The sequence below is a fragment of the Brachyistius frenatus genome, unplaced genomic scaffold (genome assembly GCF_029030835.1).
Source record: "Brachyistius frenatus isolate BFR_SWC_R1_liver_20210118 unplaced genomic scaffold, ASM2903083v1 Contig_245, whole genome shotgun sequence".
Lineage (NCBI taxonomy): Eukaryota > Metazoa > Chordata > Actinopteri > Embiotocidae > Brachyistius > Brachyistius frenatus.
Genome location: NW_027210844.1, coordinates 70,880 through 91,873, shown reverse-complemented (window position 1 = coordinate 91,873; position 20,994 = coordinate 70,880). Strand labels below are relative to the sequence as shown.

Genomic DNA, 20,994 nt, shown 5'->3' with positions numbered 1-20,994 from the left:
TACAGGATTTAACCAGCGGGGCTGGTAGGTTTTATAACACAGACAAGGGAGGACATGAGTTGTATATTTAGATCTAATCCCATCAGTCCACACACTCCCAACACAACAGGTGGCGGTAGACGCCATCACAGCTGCTTGGTGATACACCGAGAAGAGAAGAAGATGGCCCTGCATGTGACTAACGGATAAACCAGTCGCCATTTTGAGCAAATATTGTTAACTAAATTTATATATCAAAGGATCTGTACAACCCGGCTGAACCATCAAATTGTGTTAGTGCTTTTTGGCACCACCTTATTAATGCAAACATACTGCGCTTTAACGGTGAATAGAGTCAGTATTTCATGGCAACATTTTCCACAACGTGAGAAACGCCATTACGCCCTTCACTGGTTTCGAAGGTCGGTTGTCCGCCATTTTGTTCCAGCGAAAACGGAGCAAAAAACGCCTCTCGTGACGTAAAAAACGTCACGCAGTATAAAAGCCACGTCCCTCCCGGCCGGGCTCATTCCTGGATTTGGTCAAAGGTAAGTGAAGTCAGAGAGACAGCCGGGCTTACTTTCAGCAGATTGTCCGTCTCTAAATGCGAAATTACTACTGAGTGTGTTTTAAACATCAAATAACTTTGATTTGGATGAATGACAGGAAGTTTTAACATACAATCGATATTAAATGTGTGTTTTTTGTGTGTTTTGCAGGTATGACTTTGCTTTGCCGAAGACTGAACCGCCGAGGACTTTAAAGAACTACTCTAATTCAAATTTTTTTCTTCAAGTAATGGACATTTGATTACTATTTTTGCCTCCAGTTTGTTCCCGAAGGAAAGGCTAGCATTTAGCTATCACAGCCCCACCCATACGAAGTCTTTAAGTTGATATTAAAACCATGAAGGTTGACGACATAAACGTGATGAAATGAGAGCTATAAGTGCCTGAAAAGCACACTATAATATACCGAGACGCTGAGGACCTGTAGTATGCATAGTAAGTTGATTTTGAAGTTGAATTGAATCGAGATTAATCAAATGAAAACAGTCGTAGATAACAGGCTACCTAGCGGCCGCTGGCTAGCAAGCACCGTCCGTTAGCTTTGTTCTAGTATGAGCTCACACAGGAAAGTGGACGGACGCTCAGGCTCCGTTTCTTTGTGTGTGAGACGGAACGGACGAGTTGTTGTCATGAATCCAGAGATGTCGTTAAATAACCATAAGCAATCTATTCATAAAGATTGCCGTAGGCACAGAGGGTCAATTCCTGGTCATGACGTCGGACTTTTTGCCTGCCAGAAGTGTTTCGTAGGGGCTGCTCCACGGACCGATCTCCCACCGCAATCTGTACATAAAGATTGCGTTAGTTTGAGGATCGTGGACATATTTAATGAGTTAGAGGACCGGGGACATGTCTTAGGAAGCACCGTGTTAGATAGAGGACTGTGGACATGTCTTAGGAAGCACCGTGTGTTGAAAGGATGAAAACTAGTGCAGGGACCCCCGACAGCCCGCATCATGTTGTCGGCAATCTGCGGATAAAGATTGCAGGATTCCGGTGCTTCGAAGCACCGACAGTCGGGAGTGACCTTTCAGTTGGACCGGTTGCGGTGTGCTGTCGGTCCTCGGGACAGCTCCGGGGGCCAGCCATGTTTTCCTCGGAACAACATTTGGGAATATTGACAGAACCCGTCCCGAGTCGGTCCGTCCGTCCGTCCTACTTGTATTTGCGCCGCGCTCCTCGGTCCGCCTGCTCGGTGTTTGCTCTGAGAGCCATTGTTGTTGTGAGCGGCTGGTTGTCGTCGAAGTGGTTAACGGAGGGAGGGCTCTGATCAGCAGGCCCTCCCCCTTTGTCCGGCAGCGGAGCCGCAGGAGCGGCCCGGTCTCTGACAGATGGCAGCTTCAGCACGGTCCTTTTATAGAAGCGCCCTTATATAACCGAGGGCCGTTCACACCGGGACCCACCGGTCTCTCTCCGGGATGAACACACTCCGGGGCTCTCTTGGTCCCGTGTGACCGGTCTCAACATGAAACGTGTGTGGTTGAAGGCTGGTCGGAGGCTGTTTGTACACACTGAACCAGTGACGTGTAGTATCACCACAGTATGCCTGTACAAATATGATGATGATGTTTCCCCCGTTGAACCAGGAACCAGAGCCATGTTAACACTGATGTTGTGTATGTGTGTAACACTTGGTTTATTCGCAGTGTTGTGGAGGTCTGAGACTTTATAAAACTTCTACTACAACAGTTACACGGGTAAGACCTAACTGATTCTCACATCATGACATTTCCAGTCAATTGATTTCCACCTGAGCGACAGCTTCTCCACGTGATTTAACAGATTGGCACAGAAACGGGTTAATTACAAAATGTATAAAGATGGAAAAAGAAGTGCATGCTTACAAGGCTCAATCCAAGCAGCTGTACTCCACCGTGTGGAGCAGGTTTATTTATACCGCCTTTATTCATACAATGTGTTCCAGTGAAGACGTTACTTTTAGTTTGGATCACTTTGGACTTTTCAAAGATAAGAAGTATAAACTTGTGATAAATTGTGAAACATCCAGCACCTTTCAGTCATCTCTTTGTTTTACAGTTGAATTTGTGACAGTTCAACCATTTTCCATGTAGTGTTGCACTAACAGCTGTCCTGATTTCAAAATGTGTTTCTGTATCATGTATCTGCAGTTGGTACAGTGGCAGCGTGCACACCTAGACTAACCTGTAGGTGGCAGTAGGTAGCCTGCTGCGTGTCCCTGGCTGGGACAGGTGACAGGATGTCAGTCGAACACACAGCTGCCTTCACTCTGATCACACCTGAATATTAATCAACTAATTCTACAGTTTCAAGCATTTCATACTTCATACAGAGACCTTCAGTCCCGTTTTATTCTGTTGTTTCTGATGTGAATCTGTTCCATTCATCCTCACCATGACAACTAGTGACTGTAGGCTCTACCAAGCAGCACTCATCTGTCTCTGTCTGCTGCACATTAGCACTAATGTGAATGACTGTGATAGATGTGTACTATTAAAAGATGATACGTTATTTTCAGTAACATTTGTTAAACTTCCCTCTTTGGCTCTTTGTGTTTTTAAAGAATTCTCACTTTGCTGCTGTCCAGTCCATATAGACGTGTGTGAAGGTAAATGATAGTTATTGAGTCCATGACAGCAGGTAAACAGGTTGTTCTTTATGTCTGGACCTGATAAATGAAACACTTGGAGCTGATAGGATTTTATTTAAACATGCACTTCAGTTGTCTCCTCGATCAGAGCCTGAACTGGAATAAACTCACAAAATGAACATAATGTCAGAGTGCGTCCTGTCCTGCAGTAAAAGTCCTAGAGAAGACAGGTCTCCGTGTCCCTGCTCCCCATGAACCCGTCCAAACCTGTCCAGTACCAGGCAGCACACTGAAGCCCTCACGATGTCTGTCAGAGCAGCAGCGGGACTGTTAGTGACTTGGATCAGTGACTCATATGTGACGGTGTCCTCCAGGTGGTTCTGTGTGGTGTTGCTTTGGTCCGTCTGTCCAAACATTCAGAGGACCTCGTGGACAGGTCAGGTCTGCTGCAAGTGGACATGAACATGCTGCCCCCTCAGTGGTGGTCGTGGTGGTGGAGTGTCCTGCCTGCAGACAGGTTGGTGTGGTCACCACTGATGATTCAGACTGGACGGTGCTCCGTGGTGAAGATCCTGGTCCTGAGTGTAGGTCTCCGTACTGGATGTGAAGCTGCTGTAGAGCTTTGATGGACTCTTCCAACAGTCTGGGTGGTGTTCGGTTGTGTGGAGGAGTTATTTCTATTTGGCAGGCAAACAGTCCTCTCTAAACTCTGAAATGTAACTGACCTGAGTCCTGTTGTGTACTGAGTGCGTGCGGTTTTGTGTTTCAGACATGGCGGGGGGACCAGTCGACCCCCGGGAGATCCTGAAAGGTGTGGAGGCCCTGCTGGGGAAGGACGGAGAGCTGCGCAGCCTGGAGGGAGTCCCCAAGGTGTTCAGGTGAGGAGCTGAAACTTTTACCTGCACTGTGGCTCTCTGAGCAGGTGATAACTCAACACCTCTCTGCTCTCCTGCAGCCTGATGAAAGCCTCCACCAAGATGGTCAGTCGATGTATGTACCTGAACATCCTGCTGCAGACCAAATCCCACGACGTCCTCAACAGGTAGGCCTGACCTCGTCTTTATGTCTTTTACATGACACGGACCCTCGGCTGCTTCTCTCTTCTCCTGTTTGTGTCAACAACCCGCCGAACATATATATATCTGTCCATCATGTTCATCAGGCTTCAGGTGTGCTCAGAGCCTCACTGTGCACTGGACCAATAGTCCCAGATTACTGTCAGTCAGCTGGTATAAAGGCTGCCCTCCTCTGAACCCTCCGACCTGCAGAACTGCAGCGGTTAGTTTGTCTGTACAGCTCAGAGATCATCATGAAGGAGCGTTGTCAGCTGTGTTTATCAGACGAGCTGTGAGCAGGTGTTCCTGTTACCTGTTGGTCTGTACTCTGTAGTCATCACGAATCTCCTCCTCTCTCCTGCAGGTTCATCAGAGTCGGGGGCTACAGGCTGCTCAACTCCTGGCTCACCTACTCCAAGACCACCAACAACACCCCCCTGCTGCAGCTCATCCTGCTCACACTGCAGAAACTGCCCCTCAAAGTGGACCACCTCAAACAGGTACCTGCTCCATGTGTCCATCAGAACTCTTCCACTGCTGCGTACAGGCTGCTGTATTTCTAACCTACTGTATCGCTAATCTACTGTATCTCTAATCTACTGTATCTCTAACCTGCTGTATCTCTAACCTACTGTATCTCTAATCTACTGTATTTCTAATCTGCTGTATCTCTAATCTACTGTATCTCTAATCTATCTGTATTTCTAACCTACTGTATCTCTAATCTACTGTATTTCTAATCTACTGTATCTCTAATCTACTGTATCTCTAATCTACTGTATCTCTAATCTACTGTATCTCTAATCTACTGTATCTCTAACCTGCTGTATCTCTAACCTACTGTATCTCTAATCTACTGTATCTCTAATCTACTGTATCTCTAACCTACTGTATCTCTAATCTACTGTATTTCTAATCTGCTGTATCTCTAATCTACTGTATCTCTAATCTATCTGTATTTCTAACCTACTGTATCTCTAATCTACTGTATTTCTAATCTACTGTATCTCTAATCTACTGTATCTCTAATCTACTGTATCTCTAACCTGCTGTATTTCTAACCTACTGTATCTCTAATCTACTGTATCTCTAATCTACTGTATCTCTAATCTACTGTATCTCTAATCTATCTGTATTTCTAACCTACTGTATCTCTAATCTACTGTATTTCTAACCTACTGTATCTCTAATCTACTGTATCTCTAATCTACTGTATTTCTAACCTACTGTATTTCTAACCTACTGTATCTCTAATCTACTGTATTTCTAACCTACTGTATCTCTAATCTACTGTATTTCTAATCTACTGTATTTCTAACCTACTGTATCTCTAATCTACTGTATTTCTAATCTACTGTATTTCTAACCTACTGTATCTCTAATCTACTGTATCTCTAATCTATCTGTATTTCTAACCTACTGTATCTCTAATCTACTGTATTTCTAACCTACTGTATCTCTAATCTACTGTATCTCTAATCTACTGTATTTCTAACCTACTGTATTTCTAACCTACTGTATCTCTAATCTACTGTATTTCTAACCTACTGTATCTCTAATCTACTGTATTTCTAATCTACTGTATTTCTAACCTACTGTATCTCTAATCTACTGTATTTCTAATCTACTGTATTTCTAACCTACTGTATCTCTAATCTACTGTATTTCTAATCTACTGTATTTCTAACCTACTGTATCTCTAATCTACTGTATCTCTAATCTACTGTATTTCTAACCTACTGTATTTCTAACCTACTGTATCTCTAATCTACTGTATTTCTAACCTACTGTATTTCTAACCTACTGTATCTCTAATCTACTGTATTTCTAACCTACTGTATCTCTAATCTATCTGTATTTCTAACCTACTGTATCTCTAATCTACTGTATTTCTAACCTACTGTATCTCTAATCTATCTGTCTCATCCAGAACAACACTGCCAAGCTTGTGAAGCAGCTGAGCAAGAGTGCAGACACTGAAGGTACTTTCCTCACACAAACATGTCAGTGTGCCGACAGCAGCGTGGAGGCCTCCTCTCATCCTGTGTCTGTTTCAGAGCTGAGGAAGCTGGCGGCCGTGCTGGTGGACGGATGGATGGCCACCATCCGCTCTCAGAGTGTGTTGAGCAGCGGCAGCTCTCCTGCAGGTAAACATCTACACCATCTCTCTGCTGGGTAACAAGCTCGTCTGCAGCAGCTCCATCACTCTCTGTGTTTCTGTTCCAGATAAGAAGAAGAAGAAGGAGGAGAGCAAGCTTCCTCTGAGGGAGGTGAAGGAGAAGAGTGGAGAGGAGGAGAAGAAGAAGGAGAAACCTAAAGCTCATGCTCCCAGCCATGCAAAGATCCGCTCCATAGGTAAACTGCCCCCCGAAGCAGCTGCAGCAGCTGTGATGTGTTTCACTTGTTCTGGATGATCATCACTGTTTGTGTCTGTAGGACTGGAGATCGACACTCTCAGCCCTGCCGCCGCCAAGAAGACGCCCACCGCCCCGCAGCTGGGGGACAAGTACAACATCAAGCCTCCCGTCCTCAAGAGGCCCAGGTACCCCCCCCCCCCATCACTCACACACACACACACACACACACACACACACACACACACACACACACACACACACACACACACACACACACACACACACACACACACACACACACACACACACACACACACACACACACACACATACCCTCTGTCTGTGGAGCACAGCACCACCTGCTGGTGCAGTCCGGCAGCCGGCTCACTGCTGCCCTCAGGTGGCTGATGATGGCACTAAAAGGTTTCTTCTTTCATTCTCCACCAACAGCTCCGGTCCATTCGATGCTCCACCTCTGGAGAAGAAGTACAAACCTCTGAACACACCATCGAACTCTGCCAAAGAGATTAAAGTCAAGATCATTCCAGCGCAGCGTAAGTTCACCTGCTGTTACAGACTCTTCCTGTCTATCTAAAGACTCTAAAGACTCTTCCTGTCTATCTAAAGACTCTAAAGATGCTTCCTGTCTGTCTAAAGACTCTAAAGACTCTTCCTGTCTATCTAAAGACTCTAAAGACGCTTCCTGTCTGTCTAAAGACTCTAAAGACTCTTCCTGTCTATCTAAAGACTCTAAAGACGCTTCCTGTCTATCTAAAGACTCTAAAGACTCTTCCTGTCTATCTAAAGACTCTAAAGACTTCCTGTCCTGTAGAGACTCATCAGTGATGGAGCTGTCTCTCTGTTTTCTGCAGCCATGGAGTGCACGGGCTTCCTGGATGCTCTGAACTCAGCCCCGGTGCCCGGGATCAAGATCAAGAAGAAGAAACCCAGTTCTACCACTACAGCCAGCACCAAGGCCGTCTCCCCAACGTCCAACAAGGTGAGGACCGTAGAGCTATGGCTAAAATATCTTTACTCTATTTCATCTGTCTGTGATGTCAGGTCAGATCCTCTGAATAAACCTGACTGTGCAGGATGGACCCCTCTGTGTGTCTGTCATCACTTCCTGTGTGTCTGTCATCACTTCCTGTGTTGTCTGTGATGTCTCCTCACCCGTCAGCCAGCAGCAAACTCACCTCTCTCTGTTGTGTCCTCAGGCGAGTCCGTTCGACAGCAAACCTGCGTATTCTTCGTCCTCTGCGAAGCCGTCGTCTCCAGAAGGAGCTGCTTCCTCCACCGCTGCTGATGAAAACGTGGAGCCGGAGCAGCCGGGGACTCCTGTCCCCTCCGAGGACCCCGAGGCCTCTGACAACGGTGAGGCCCCTGGCAGCTGCCCTGCCTGCCTCTTGGTGCCAGTGGTGTCTGACGTGATACTGATTGAGTTGATGTCCCTCCTGACATTTGTCCTTCTGTTTGCAGGTGAGAAGCCGAACGCTCTGGCTGAACCTCGTGGAGACGAAGAGAGTCTGACCAAGAAGGGGAAGAAGAAGAAGACGGTCCACTGGGCAGAAGAGGAGCAGCTCAAACACTACTTCTACTTTGATCTGGACGAGACGGAGAGAGGTGAGGCTGCTGCTCCTGATCACCGAGTCTGAGAGACGTGTCCACACAGACACGAGTCATTAATGACATCATTCATTCATTCACAGTCAACGTCAACAAGCTCAAGGACTTCGGCGAAGCCGCCAAAAGAGAGCTGATGATGGACCGGCAGACGTTCGAGATGGCTCGCCGGCTGTCTCACGACACCATGGAAGAGAGGGTCCCCTGGACGCCCCCGAGGCCCCTGATGCTGACCGGCAGCCTGGTGATCTACGGGGCCAACAGCACGGAGAAACTCACCCAGAGAGACCGTGAGATGGGCATCCTGCAGGAGATCTTCCTCAGCAAGGAGAGGTAGGAGGAACACCACACCTGCTGCAGGCCGACAACCAGCTAGAACAGCGTCTTACTGTCTGTATGTCCAACTTCTTGCCTTTTCCAGTGTGCCTGACAGTCCACATGAACCGGATCCAGAGCCGTATGAGCCCATGCCCCCCCGTCTGATCCCTCTGGATGAGGTGAGCACCCCCCACCGCACCCCCATCTTCTCTCTCTCCTGTCATGTGTCCGACTGAGCCGCTAACTGTCGGTCTGTGTCCCGCCAGGACTCCTCCATGCAGGACGAAAGCTACGTGGAGCCCATGGACACCACATCACAGCAGAACTCGGCCATGGCCCCCAACGAGAGCTCCAAGCTGCCGCCCGTCCTGGCCAACCTAATGGGGAACCTGAGCAGCAGCTCGCGCAGCCCGCAGGCCTCCAGCACCGTCAGCAACCCCGTGGCTCCGTCCGTCAACGTCCAGGAGCTGCTCTCCTCCATCATGGTGGGTCCACCATCAGTTAGGACTTATCAGAGGACACCATCCCTCCTGTCCTCATCCTGTGTCCAACATCAAAGGTCTGTTTGTTGTAGCATGTCGCTAACAGCTGCTGTCTGCCACCAGGGGGCGTCTGGTAACCAGTCCACCGAAGACCTCATCAAGCAGCCCGACTTCTCTGACAAGATCAAACAGCTGCTGGGCTCCCTGCAGCAGACCCAGAACCAGAACCCAAGTGGACCACCACCAGGTAACGGAGAGCTCTGTCTCCCCTCCTGTTGTTATGACGTCCTCCTGCTCTGTCTCCCCTCCTGTTGCCATGACGTTCTCCCCCCCTCTGTCTCTCCTCCTGTTGCCATGACGTCCTCCTGTTCATTGGTGTAACCTGTATCTCTCTGTGTGTAGTGAACCAGGGGCTGCTGGGACACGGTCCAGGCATGAACAACATGAACAGCATGAACAACATGCACATGCAGATGCCCATGAACGGTGGCTACCCGCCCAACAACTCACCCGGGGGTCCCCGCTTCAACCACCCCCCACCCCCTCACAACCACGGACCTCCTTTCAACTCCGGCGGAGGTCCGCGCATGATGGGGCCGCCGCCAGGCCAGGGCAGGGGGGAGAACGGCAACTACTGGGGGGACGAGTCCATGAGAGGAGGACCTCACAGAGGGGGACACTTCCACCGAGGAGGCCGCGGTCGAGGAGGAGAGCCGGGCTTCAGGGGCCGAGGACGAGGAGGACCCAGAGGAGGACACAGCAACATGAACGGTACGTGGAGGCTCCGTGTAGGTGTGTTAATGTCACATGTACACACTAATAATGTGTAGTTGTACAGATGCAGCTCACCTGGTGACCTCAGCCGGGGGCTGAGCATCAGTTCCAGAGACATGTCCTCGTCCTCCTTCTAACAGTCCCGTCCTCTCTTGTGTCCCTGCAGACATGTCCAAGAGGCCTGTGTGTCGTCACTTCATGATGAAAGGGAGCTGCAGGTATGAGAGTAACTGTGCGTTCTACCACCCTGGTGTCAACGGACCCCCGCTGCCCCCCAACTACCCCGCGAACAACCAACACAACCAGCACCTGCAGCACGGCCACTAGGAGGCGCTGCAGGCAGCGAGGCTGTGGGATCCAATCAGGGCGTGTCTGAACCAGGGGCTCCGACAGAGAGCTCAGGAACGTACTCAAAGGCAGTGAGATGGCCTCTTATGGTCTTTTTACTGGATCCTTTTAACAGTGAGACTGAAACAAGTCGCCAGATGTGACCACGACGTCAGAGCTGCTGCAGCCGGCTGTCTGTCTGCTCCGACCAATCAGAGAGCTCTCAGCACAGACTCCTTTTCCTGGCTGCTGTACTGTGTACTCAGAGGTCTCCTGCTTCTGTAGAGCTCCACCAGGAGGACCGACTGGGAGACTGAGGAGGTCACAGTTCAGACACATGATGTTCTGAAAGCTTCATACACTGCAGCGTGAGACACTGCAGCATGAACTGAGACGCAGAGACTGCGTCAGCAGCTCCAAGCCCCAACTTCAGAGTGTGTTTCAGAGAGAGTGTGAGAGTGTGTGTGGTCAGTGTTACAGGTGGATGATGACTCCTGCAGGTCACCTGTGTCCAGTGTTTTCTGTGAAAACATAAAGTTAGTGTCTCTTGTGGGACTGTAAGAATGTTTCTCTTTGATCCTCCCCCCTTTGTGTGTTTTTTTTTTATACGATCTTGAATGCGGGCCCTTTTTAAGACGGCTTCAGTTTTTTTGTCAGTATGAATCAGAACACATTCATACACCCAGTTATTTTTTTTTGTACACAATGTATTAAATAAATGTCCAAACAGAGGTGTTGCTGTGTTTTCTGTCTCTAAGGGGCTGCTGACAACTACACACGCTTCAGTTGTGTGCACAGTCGTCCTTCATCCTCTGGAACTGTAAATGTTTGTTCTTTTATTGAAGCGAACACAAAGGATCAGCTTCATCTGAGGTCTTTAAACTTTAAACCCAGTCAGTGCTTGTGTGTGCGCGCAGGCAACGTCAGATCCGTGTTATCTGGGCGGGGCTGAGTGCAGTTGTGTGTGTGTGTGTGTGTGTGTGTGTGTGTGTACACACGTGTGTGCGCGTGTGTGTGCACATGGTGTGTGTGTACGTGTGTGTGTGTGTACATGTGAAACCTCCAGTTCAGATTCTGTCCGTCACCATCTTGATGGTTTGGAGCAGTTTAGGTAGTTATTTTATTAATCCCCGAGGGGAAATGAAAAAAAAAAAAAGTTTTTAGCAGGAAGTAGCCATATTTGGACGAGCTGGGGGAGGAGCCAGCGGTGGATTTGACTGATCTGATTGGAAACCTGACGATACTACGTCCCGCCCACCGATAGCTTTAACCTGACTGCACCACAGGCCTGTCAATCAAACAGACACGCCCCCAAAAACAGGTTTTCTTGAATCTTCTTTTCTAATGAATGAGGGATTATTTTCAGATGGACCTCCAGAAAACTAAGAAGAAGGAGTGACTTTAGCTAACAACACCGAGAGAACTGATGGACACATTTTATTCACTTTGGATTTGATGAGACAAGTTGAATGGGAGTCTATGGAGCCTCTAGTGGCACTCGGTGGTATTGCAGCTTAAAGCCTCATTTTTCAGACCTGGAAGCTATGAACATTTTTATATACAGTCTATGGTTGTGCAGTGTTTGTAGGAGCAGCAGGGTGGTGTGTGTGTGTTGGTGTGTTAATGGGAGTTTCCCTGCAGTGTAAATATTAAAGATAGTGCTGTGACAACACTCAGAGAGCAGGAGTGAGTGGTGGTGTGGAGAGCAGGGTAAGGACACCTCAGCACTTAACTGCTCCCACATCCTGGTTGATTCAGCACTAACTCCTGTCTCTGCTGTTTCTTCCGGAGTCCCTGTTGATGACCTTTGACTTCCCAGTGGATGCAGTTTGGGTCTGGAAATTCACGATTTAAGTTGTATATCTGCAAATTTCTTTGAAACAGTGAGATTTGAATCAAGACTCTGCTGTAAATCTTCAGGACATATAGAATGAATGAGAAGAAGAGATGAGGCTCTACATCACTTCAACACCAGATAGAATAGTTCGTATCAGCAGCTCTTCACTGCCACCATTCAGGGAGATATTTCTCTGCGAAAGACCGAAAGAAAGCAGCTGGTCTGCTGCAGCTCCGTCAGGTATTCTGGTCCTTCTGTACAGTGCATCTGGAAAGTATTCACAGCGCTTCACTTTTTCCACATTTTGTTATATTTGTTATATTGTACTTATTCCAAAATGAATTAAATTATTTTTTTTCCCTCAAAATTCTACACACAATACCCCATAATGATAATGTGAAAAAAGTTTGTTTGAAATTTTGTGGGAAAATAATGCAACAATATAAGAATTAAAACTACAAAGAATTAGTGGATTTCATCATTTACGGTTCATAATATCATTAAAAGATACAGAGAATTTTTTGATCATATGGATCATATGTATAGGAGAACAAACGTAGTCCAGAAAAGAAAAACCTCAACCTTCAGAGTTCTACCTAGAACGGAGAGAACTGTATTTTCTCTGAGCTGTAACTGATGTAACATTTAAGAGCAGATGTGGAAAAGATGTAATGAAGACTGATTGTTGGTACGTTGAGTAAACGAGTGGATCTCCTTCAAGGTTTCTTCTCTGGGTTTCTTTTTTCTTTCATCGTCTTCCGTAATACGACTGATGAAGCAGGTTGGAGCTCCGGTGTCTCTCAGCAGGTTCTCAGATTTGACTGGACGTGTAACTTAAGACTTTATTTTGCTCATTAATGACCTGATGGTGCTCTGCAGGTCAGGGACCAGCACGGATGCACTCTGGGTATTTCCAGGCCACACGTAGGGAAATGAGGAATAAAACTATCATTGAAGGACATGAAGTTAGAAAACTGAGTGAGACTGAATGTCTTTCTGTCATCGGTTCTCTCTGGAAAAAAGAAACCCAGAGAAGAAACCTTGAAGGAGATCCACTCGTTTACTCAACGTACCAACAATCAGTCTTCATTACATCTTTTCCACATCTGCTCTTAAATGTTACTAAGTGATGTTCAAACAGCAGCAGAGGACCTGCAGGAAGACACTCTCCTCTTCTCTGTAATTTACAGGCAGAACAGCCACCTCATCACACGTCAGGACACTAAAACCTGGAGTATTTAACAGAAAAAGAAATTGGGCTCATTTCTATTCAAGCAGAAAGTTTCAGTGACAAACAGACATGCAAATTAAAACTGATCAAACGTGGTGAAAGTGTTGCATACAGAGGGTGTGCAGAGTACATGTCGGTGAGGAGGGAGGAGCTGCAGTGTGCACAGGGAGGGTTCGACCGGCTGTTCCCGGATGCAGGAAGCTGCAGTGAAAGGGCTGACTGAGTCGGTGGGATGCAGATTGCTTATCAGCCTGAACAAAGCTGCCTTTGACCGCAGCAGGTGACACAGGAGACGGCTGAGAGGCCTCCAGATGAAACTGGCAGAAAACACTTTCAGTTCGTTCCTGTCCGTCTGGCCAGGCCTTCATGTTCATGAAACACGTTTTAAAACTCCTCTGAAGCTGAAGCTGATCACGGTGACGTGTTCGCTCTTTGTTTAATCAGCGTTCAGCTAATCACATTCAGAGCGGTCAGCAGCCTTGTGAGCGAGCGCTCCTCCTGGGATCCATCTCACTCTCATGAACGAGGGCAGAGTGACAATAAAAGGGACTTGTATTATTAAATCAGTGGACGAAGGGGTCCAGTTATTTACACCATAAAGAAGGGGAACTGCACACCTGAACACCTGCACACCTGTGTGCTGCTTAGTACTGGCAACATTAACACAGTAACACACTTCAGTTCTCTGATACACTCAGAGAACATCAGCCCTGAGGAGGAGGAGAAGGAGGAGGAGAAGGAGGAGAAGGCCGATGATGTCACACCAGGATGTCTGTGGTAACACACGGAAACAAAAATCTTCCACTTTCCTCCAGGAGTTTGGTCTGCAAACAAAACGTCACTGTGGCGTTCCAGCACAGTGTGTGTGTGTGTGTGTGTGTGTGTTTGTGTGTGTTTGTGTGTTTGTGTGTGTGTGTGTGTGTGTGTGTGTGTGTGTGTGTGTGTGTGTGTGTGTGTGTGTGTGTGTGTGTGTGTGTGTGTGGGAGGGAGAGGGGGGGGGGGGGGGGGGAGGGAGGGGGGGGGCGGGTCCACAGGGGAGCAGGTGCTTAAATACAGGACAGGTGGGGTTGGACGCACAGCAGATCCTGGAGCTGCGTTCCACCTCACCTGAACAGGTAAGCCACAGGTCTGTTCTCTTCACAGCTGCAGGAAGTCTCCTTTAAAAAGCTCTTTAAAATCTTGTGGGTGAAATGATTCCGTGTGGAGGCTGAAGAAGAGGCGAAGAGTCAGAGTCAGCTTCAGGATGAGCAGCGCAGCCTGCAGCCTTCAAAATAAAAGACTAGAAAGGAGCCGTTCTCTTTAAATAACTTATCTTAGGGGGAGATTTGAAGAAGCTTGTGTTTATTAATGCTTAAGAACAGATGTAATTGTACTTTACAAATGTTTAATAGGTGTTAATAACTCAGAGATCAGGTGTTCATGCAGCATGACAGCAGCTCCTGCAGCAGGTCTTCTTCACCTGTTCACCTGTCAGTGAAAATACTTCAATGAAATAATCTACTGAAAGAAAAGCAGATGGTTCTGGTGCAGGAACCACAATAGAACATCAGAGAACACCTCTCAGAATAACTGACAAGTTTGATGTCATTTCCTGATATAGATTTTGAACAGGTGAGTTTTGTGATGTGCGTCTGTCTCCTCCTCACTCAGCCTCTGAAGATGATCAAAGCAGCGTTGTCTGTGCTCCTGGTCCTGGTGGCCGTTTCCTCCACCTTTGCCAAATACATCCCCAAGGGCGGCAAGAGGATCCCCCAGACCCTGTCCAGAGGTCCGTGAGAACCCGTTCAATCTGTAGTGTGATTAATGCAGAGGGGAAGCAGTCTCACTGATCTGAATGCTGTCCATATCTGTCCATATATGTCCATGTGTGTCCAGGGTGGGGTGATCAGCTGATCTGGGCTCAGACGTACGAGGAGGCTCTGTACTGGTCCAGGTCCAAGTAAGTACTACTCTGTGCCTCCACACTAACACTCACTGAGGTGGATGATGAAGTGTAGCCTGTTTGTGTTGTAGGAACAAGCCTCTGCTGGTCCTGTTCCACATGGAGGACTGTCCTCACAGTCAGGGTAAGAACCAGAACCGGGCTGTTGGCTTCAGTTCTTCAGTCACTCATGAATGAAGGCGGTTCTGTTTGAAGGGCGAGCAGCCGTTTGTTTGGTCCGTGTGGCGTCACCTCACATCCTGTTTGTCCTGTTTGTCCCTCAGCGATGAAGAAGGTCTTCTCTGAGGACAACGAGATCCAAAGGACTCTCGATGAGGACTTCGTCATCCTCAATCTCGTGGTAGGTGATGGCAGGTGACAGCAGGTGACTGTAGATAACAGCAGGTGATTGCAGGTGAAGGCAGGTGACAGCAGGTGGCGCTGTGAATCACTGTGGTCCATAATGCATTTATAAAACATGCCCTGTGATCGAAAGTGCATACTCCTTCTTTTTTACTTTTAGTACAAACTGCAGTTATTCTTACAAAGTATGTACTGTTGCATGTAGTATTTAATACAACTGGGACATACTTCTTCATCATAAAATGCACCTTGAACTTTGACCCTCTTGGTCATATCTGTAGTGCAATGTTTTCGGTTAAAAGAAAAAGGATGTGATTCTTCTTCTTGTTCTTCATCTTCCTTTTGTGGGCGGAGCATCTACAATATTACATGTGACACATCTTCCGCTGCAGAGGATTGTGGGTCAGAACAGCCAGAGTATCATGCTCACCTGCAGACTGCAGAATATGACGCGATGTAGCAGAACCCCTGGTACTTTTGGAATACTACATTTAGCATAATATGTATTAGGACACACTGAATGTCATTCTGGCATACTAAATAGTATGGTAGTCTGTTAGTATAGTGTTATAGTGGTAGGTTAGTATGGTAGTCTGGTAGAATAGTGGTATGGTGGTATGGTAGTATGGTAGTATGGTGAAATGGCAGTATAGTAGTAAGGTAGTATGATGGTATGGTAGTATGATGGTATGGTGGTATGTTAGTATGGTGGTATGGTAGTATGATGGTATGGTGGTATGGTAGTATGGTAGTATGGTAGTATAGTAGTAAGGTAATATGATGGTATGGTGGAATGGTAGTATAGTAGTATGATAGTATGGTGGTATGGTAGTATGATGGTATAGTAGTATAGTAGCATGGTAGTATGGTAGTATGGTGGTATGGTAGTATGTTAGTATGATGGTATGGTAGTATGATGGTATGGTGGTATGTTAGTATGGTGGTATGGTAGTATGATGGTATGGTGGTATGGTAGTATGGTAGTATGGTGGTATGGTAGTATGATGGTATGGTGGTATGGTAGTATGGTGGTATGGTAGTATGATGGTATGGTGGTATGGTAGTATGGTAGTATGGTGGTATGGTAGTATGATGGTATGGTGGTATGGTAGTATGATGGTATGGTGGTATGGTAGTATGATGGTATGGTGGTATGGTAGTATGATGGTATGGTGGTATGGTAGTATAGTAGTATGATAGTATAGTAGTATAGTAGTATGGTGGTATGGTAATATAGTAGTATGGTGGAATGGTAGTGTAGTAGTATGGTAGTATAGTAGTATGGTAGTATGATGGTATAGTAGTATGATAGTATGGTGGTATGGTAGTATGATGGTATAGTAGTATAGTAGCATGGTAGTATGGTAGTATGGTGTTATGGTGGTATGGTAGTATGTTAGTATGGTGGTATGGTAGTATGTTAGTATGATGGTATGGTAGTATGATGGTATGGTGGTATGGTGGTATGGTAGTATGATGGTATGGTGGTATGGTAGTATGATGGTATGGTAGTATGATGGTATAGTAGTATGGTAGTATGGTGGTATGGTAGTATGATGGTATGGTGGTATGGTGGTATGGTAGTATGGTGGTATGGTAGTATGATGGTATGGTGGTATGGTAGTATGATGGTATGGTGGTATGGTAGTATAGTAGTATGATAGTATAGTAGTATAGTAGTATGGTGGTATGGTAATATAGTAGTATGGTGGAATGGTAGTGTAGTAGTATGGTAGTATAGTAGTATGGTAGTATGATGGTATAGTAGTATGATAGTATGGTGGTATGGTAGTATGATGGTATAGTAGTATAGTAGCATGGTAGTATGGTAGTATGGTGTTATGGTGGTATGGTAGTATGTTAGTATGGTGGTATGGTAGTATGTTAGTATGATGGTATGGTAGTATGATGGTATGGTGGTATGGTGGTATGGTGGTATGGTGGTATGGTAGTATGATGGTATGGTGGTATGGTAGTATGATGGTATGGTAGTATGATGGTATAGTAGTATGGTAGTATGGTGGTATGGTAGTATGATGGTATGGTGGTATGGTGGTATGGTGGTATGGTAGTATGGTGGTATGGTAGTATGATGGTATGGTGGTATGGTAGTATGATGGTATGGTGGTATGGTAGTATGATGGTATGGTGGTATGGTAGTATGGTAGTATGGTGGTATGGTAGTATGATGGTATGGTGGTATGGTAGTATGATGGTATGGTGGTATGGTAGTATGATGGTATGGTGGTATGGTGGTATGGTAGTATGGTAGTATGGTGGTATGGTAGTATGATGGTATGGTGGTATGGTAGTATGATGGTATGGTGGTATGGTAGTATGATGGTATGGTGGTATGGTAGTATGACGGTATGGTAGTATGATGGTATAGTAGTATGGTAGTATGTCAGTATGGTGGTATGGTGGTATGGTAGTATGGATACTGGGACGCAGGGCGTGTGTTAGTTTGGCAGGAAATGAGAGCCATTAATCAAAGCCTTAAAAAAACATCTGTCACTCCAACAGATTAGAAACTCATTCTTCAGCATAGATCTCCTGAAGACATGCTTAAAGTCCTTATTTATCAAGAACTGACTCAGTAAACAAGTAAACAACATACTGATATTTTAATGTTGCTGAACTGTGCCTGCTCTCTAACTGAGCTCCTCCTACTTCAGGTTAGTGGGAGGAGCTTAGACAAGAGACCCCAGAAGTCCGTCATGTCAGATAACCCAAGGTGTTGATGAAATGTTGTGATCAGAGTGATGAGATACTGCTTCAAACTGGAGTATGTTGGATGATAAAATAATCTTTTTTTCTCACCTGCAGTATGAAACCACAGACAAACACCTGTCTCCTGATGGACAGTATGTTCCCAGAATGCTGTTTGTCGGTAAGAGCTCGGGCCTCAACATGACCCACAGTCACCTGATTCCTCTCATAGAGTCAGTCACTGAACTGTCATGCTACACCAGGGCTCTCCAACCTTTCTGTCTGAGAGCTCCTCATGTTTAGTAACATTTATTCACATAGCTGAGCTCTGGGGGGTGTTCTGTATCTACAATTAAACAGATGTTCCCTAAATACCTCCTACAGTGCACACAACTCGTGTATGGCCAAACTGGTTTGAAAAGTGTTAAATAAATTGTTCTAATATTAGATTTAACTAATAAAATCTAAAATCCCTTTGATTCGGACCCCCGCACCCTTAAGGAGACATGTCTAAGTATAAACCTGTGTGAAACTGTGGGGCTTTTGATTTGAAGTCGCAGCATTCAGCCGACCTGTGATGTAACTTTGATCTGTCACTCACTCAGTGACAGGCACTCTTTATAGCTCCGCCCCCTCTGGTGCTGTCCAGCTGAAAATATTGTATTTATGTTATTGACCTAATTCATTAGCACCATTTTTTTCCAGGTCAGTGTGAGTGTTGTGTTTCTGTCCTCTGATCTCTGTGTCTCACTGTGGGTGGAGCTCCATCTCTGCTGTGTTTCTGTCCTCTGATCTCTGCGTCTCACTGTGGGTGGAGCTCCATCTCTGCTGTGTTTCTGTCCTCTGATCTCTGCGTCTCACTGTGGGCGGAGCTCCATCTCTGCTGTGTTTCTGTCCTCTGATCTCTGCGTCTCACTGTGGGCGGAGCTCCATCTCTGCTGTGTTTCTGTCCTCTGATCTCTGTGTCTCACTGTGGGCGGAGCTCCATCTCTGCTGCAGTCAGGTTCTGTTTCTGTCAGAGGAACATGTAGTTCTCTCTCCTCTAAACAGAGACAGCAGCTGGAGATGCTCTAACAGTCTGTCACTCTCTAATCTGTCCACAGACCCCACCATGACGGTGAGGGCTGACATCACAGGTCGCTACGCCAACCGCATGTATGCCTATGAACCAAATGACATCAAGCTGTGTAAGTGCTGCAGCTGACACACATTATACTCTGTGCACACGCATGCCAGTGTGTGTGTGTGTGTGTGTGTGTGTGTGTGTGTGTGTGTGTGTGTGTGTGTGTGTGTGTGTGTGTGTGTGTGTGTGTGTGTGTGTGTGTGTGTGTGTGCGTGTGATGACATGTTTCCTGTCTCTCAGTGATCAGCAACATGCAGAAGGCCAAGAAGCTCCTGAAGTCTGAGCTGTGAGTCTCAGGACCAGGACCAGTCCCCGGACTCCTGATCCTCAGGCCCATACCCCTGATCCTCAGGCCCAGAGCCCTGATCCTCTGGACCAGTCCCCGGGCCCCTGATCCTCAGGAGCAGACCTGGGGCCCCTGATCCTGATCAGAACTAAGCACTGGACCGTTCCTGTCTTCACCTCTCCTCCTTGAGTGTCCTCCTGATTCTTGCCTTTGTTATGATGACTGTACTTTGAATAAACATGTTCATATGAGATGGATCGTCTGCCTGTTTATTTCCAACAGATTGCAAGAAAATGTGAAGTTTAGCTGTCAGTCTTAGTGTTTCTGTGTGATTCTACCACCGACAGTAAAATAAAGAAGGTCTGGATGGAGGCTGATTTTAAAGGAAGTGCTCAAGAACTGCAGAAATAGTAACTTCTCCATGATGGAGATGTCAGAATGACCAAACAGGCTGCAGCTGACAGAGAGGTAACTCAGATAACCTCTCTAAAACTGAGCTGGGCTGAACAATGTGTTAGACCTTGAGGTGGATGGACGGCAGCAGCAGAATGGTATCAGTCCAATCAGACAACACAAACCAGAGGCCCGCAGCCGGACGATGCAGCAGCTCACAGAGACCTCCTCAGTGAGGAGGAACTGGAGGAGGTGCAGCTGACAGACCTGCAGGAAGGATGTAGTGACTTGTGAGCATGGAGCAGAACCTCAGACCGAGACGTCCAGGCCTGTTCCTGATCCACTGTGACTGTATGTGGTGTTACATGAAGCAGGCGACTGGACAATAACAGGTCTTTACTTTGTAGCTTGCTTCTCTCAGTGTGAGGACACTGGCAGGACTTTTACATTGCTCAGGTGGACATCACACTCTGGTGCTCGGTCCCTATTTGAAATAAGTCAAATGTACAACTGTGAAGACTCTGAAGACTCTTCAGAGCCCTGATGTGAAACACTGGAGAGCTTCAGTTGAAACTTCACCTCTGGATGTTGGATCATCATGTGTTTCTGAGTGGACTCTGGCTCTGTGAATGGTTGGTGACTTTACATGACTTTATGTCACAGCTCATCACTGCAGGTCCAGATGATCTGGAGTTCTGCAGGATCTACTGAGTGTTGAGCAGAGAGAGAACACATCTCTGACATAAAAGATGAGACATTTCTAAACCCACAGACTGGATATAAAAGTATTCGTAGCTTCCGAGTCTGAAAAGTGAGGTAAATGCTCAAGTGCATTAAGTTGCAATACCACCGAGTGCCACTAGAGGCTCATCAAATCCAAAGTGAATAAAATGTGTCCATCAGTTCTCTCGGTGTTGTTAGCTAAAGTCACTCCTTCTTCTTAGTTTTCTGGAGGTCCATCTGAAAATAATCCCTCATTCATTAGAAAAGAAGATTCAAGAAGACCTGTTTTTGGGGGCGTGTCTGTTTGATTGACAGGTCTGTGGTGCAGTCAGGTTACAGCTATCGGTGGGCGGAA

General features: G+C 46.6%; 2 protein-coding genes across 2 annotated transcripts; both read left to right on the top strand.

The window, feature by feature from the left end:
• The first annotated feature begins 677 nt into the window (after positions 1-677).
• On the top strand, positions 678-10,784 carry ppp1r10 (protein phosphatase 1, regulatory subunit 10). The gene is made up of 18 exons (XM_069720679.1): positions 678-983; positions 3,887-3,995; positions 4,073-4,159; positions 4,537-4,672; positions 6,103-6,154; positions 6,230-6,319; positions 6,399-6,527; positions 6,609-6,714; positions 6,980-7,083; positions 7,402-7,529; positions 7,747-7,903; positions 8,009-8,152; positions 8,239-8,485; positions 8,574-8,649; positions 8,737-8,955; positions 9,076-9,199; positions 9,355-9,723; positions 9,893-10,784. Exons 1-18 carry the CDS (start codon positions 977-979, stop codon positions 10,051-10,053), a joined length of 2,445 nt encoding a protein of 814 aa, XP_069576780.1. The 5' UTR covers positions 678-976; the 3' UTR covers positions 10,054-10,784.
• Positions 10,785-14,202: 3,418 nt separating this feature from the next.
• agr2 (anterior gradient 2) lies at positions 14,203-19,774 on the top strand. Its single transcript, XM_069720672.1, has 8 exons — positions 14,203-14,236; positions 14,772-14,889; positions 14,997-15,060; positions 15,135-15,187; positions 15,327-15,403; positions 18,232-18,295; positions 19,218-19,301; positions 19,478-19,774. Exons 2-8 carry the CDS (start codon positions 14,781-14,783, stop codon positions 19,525-19,527), a joined length of 501 nt encoding a protein of 166 aa, XP_069576773.1. The 5' UTR covers positions 14,203-14,236; positions 14,772-14,780; the 3' UTR covers positions 19,528-19,774.
• Positions 19,775-20,994: the final 1,220 nt, after the last annotated feature.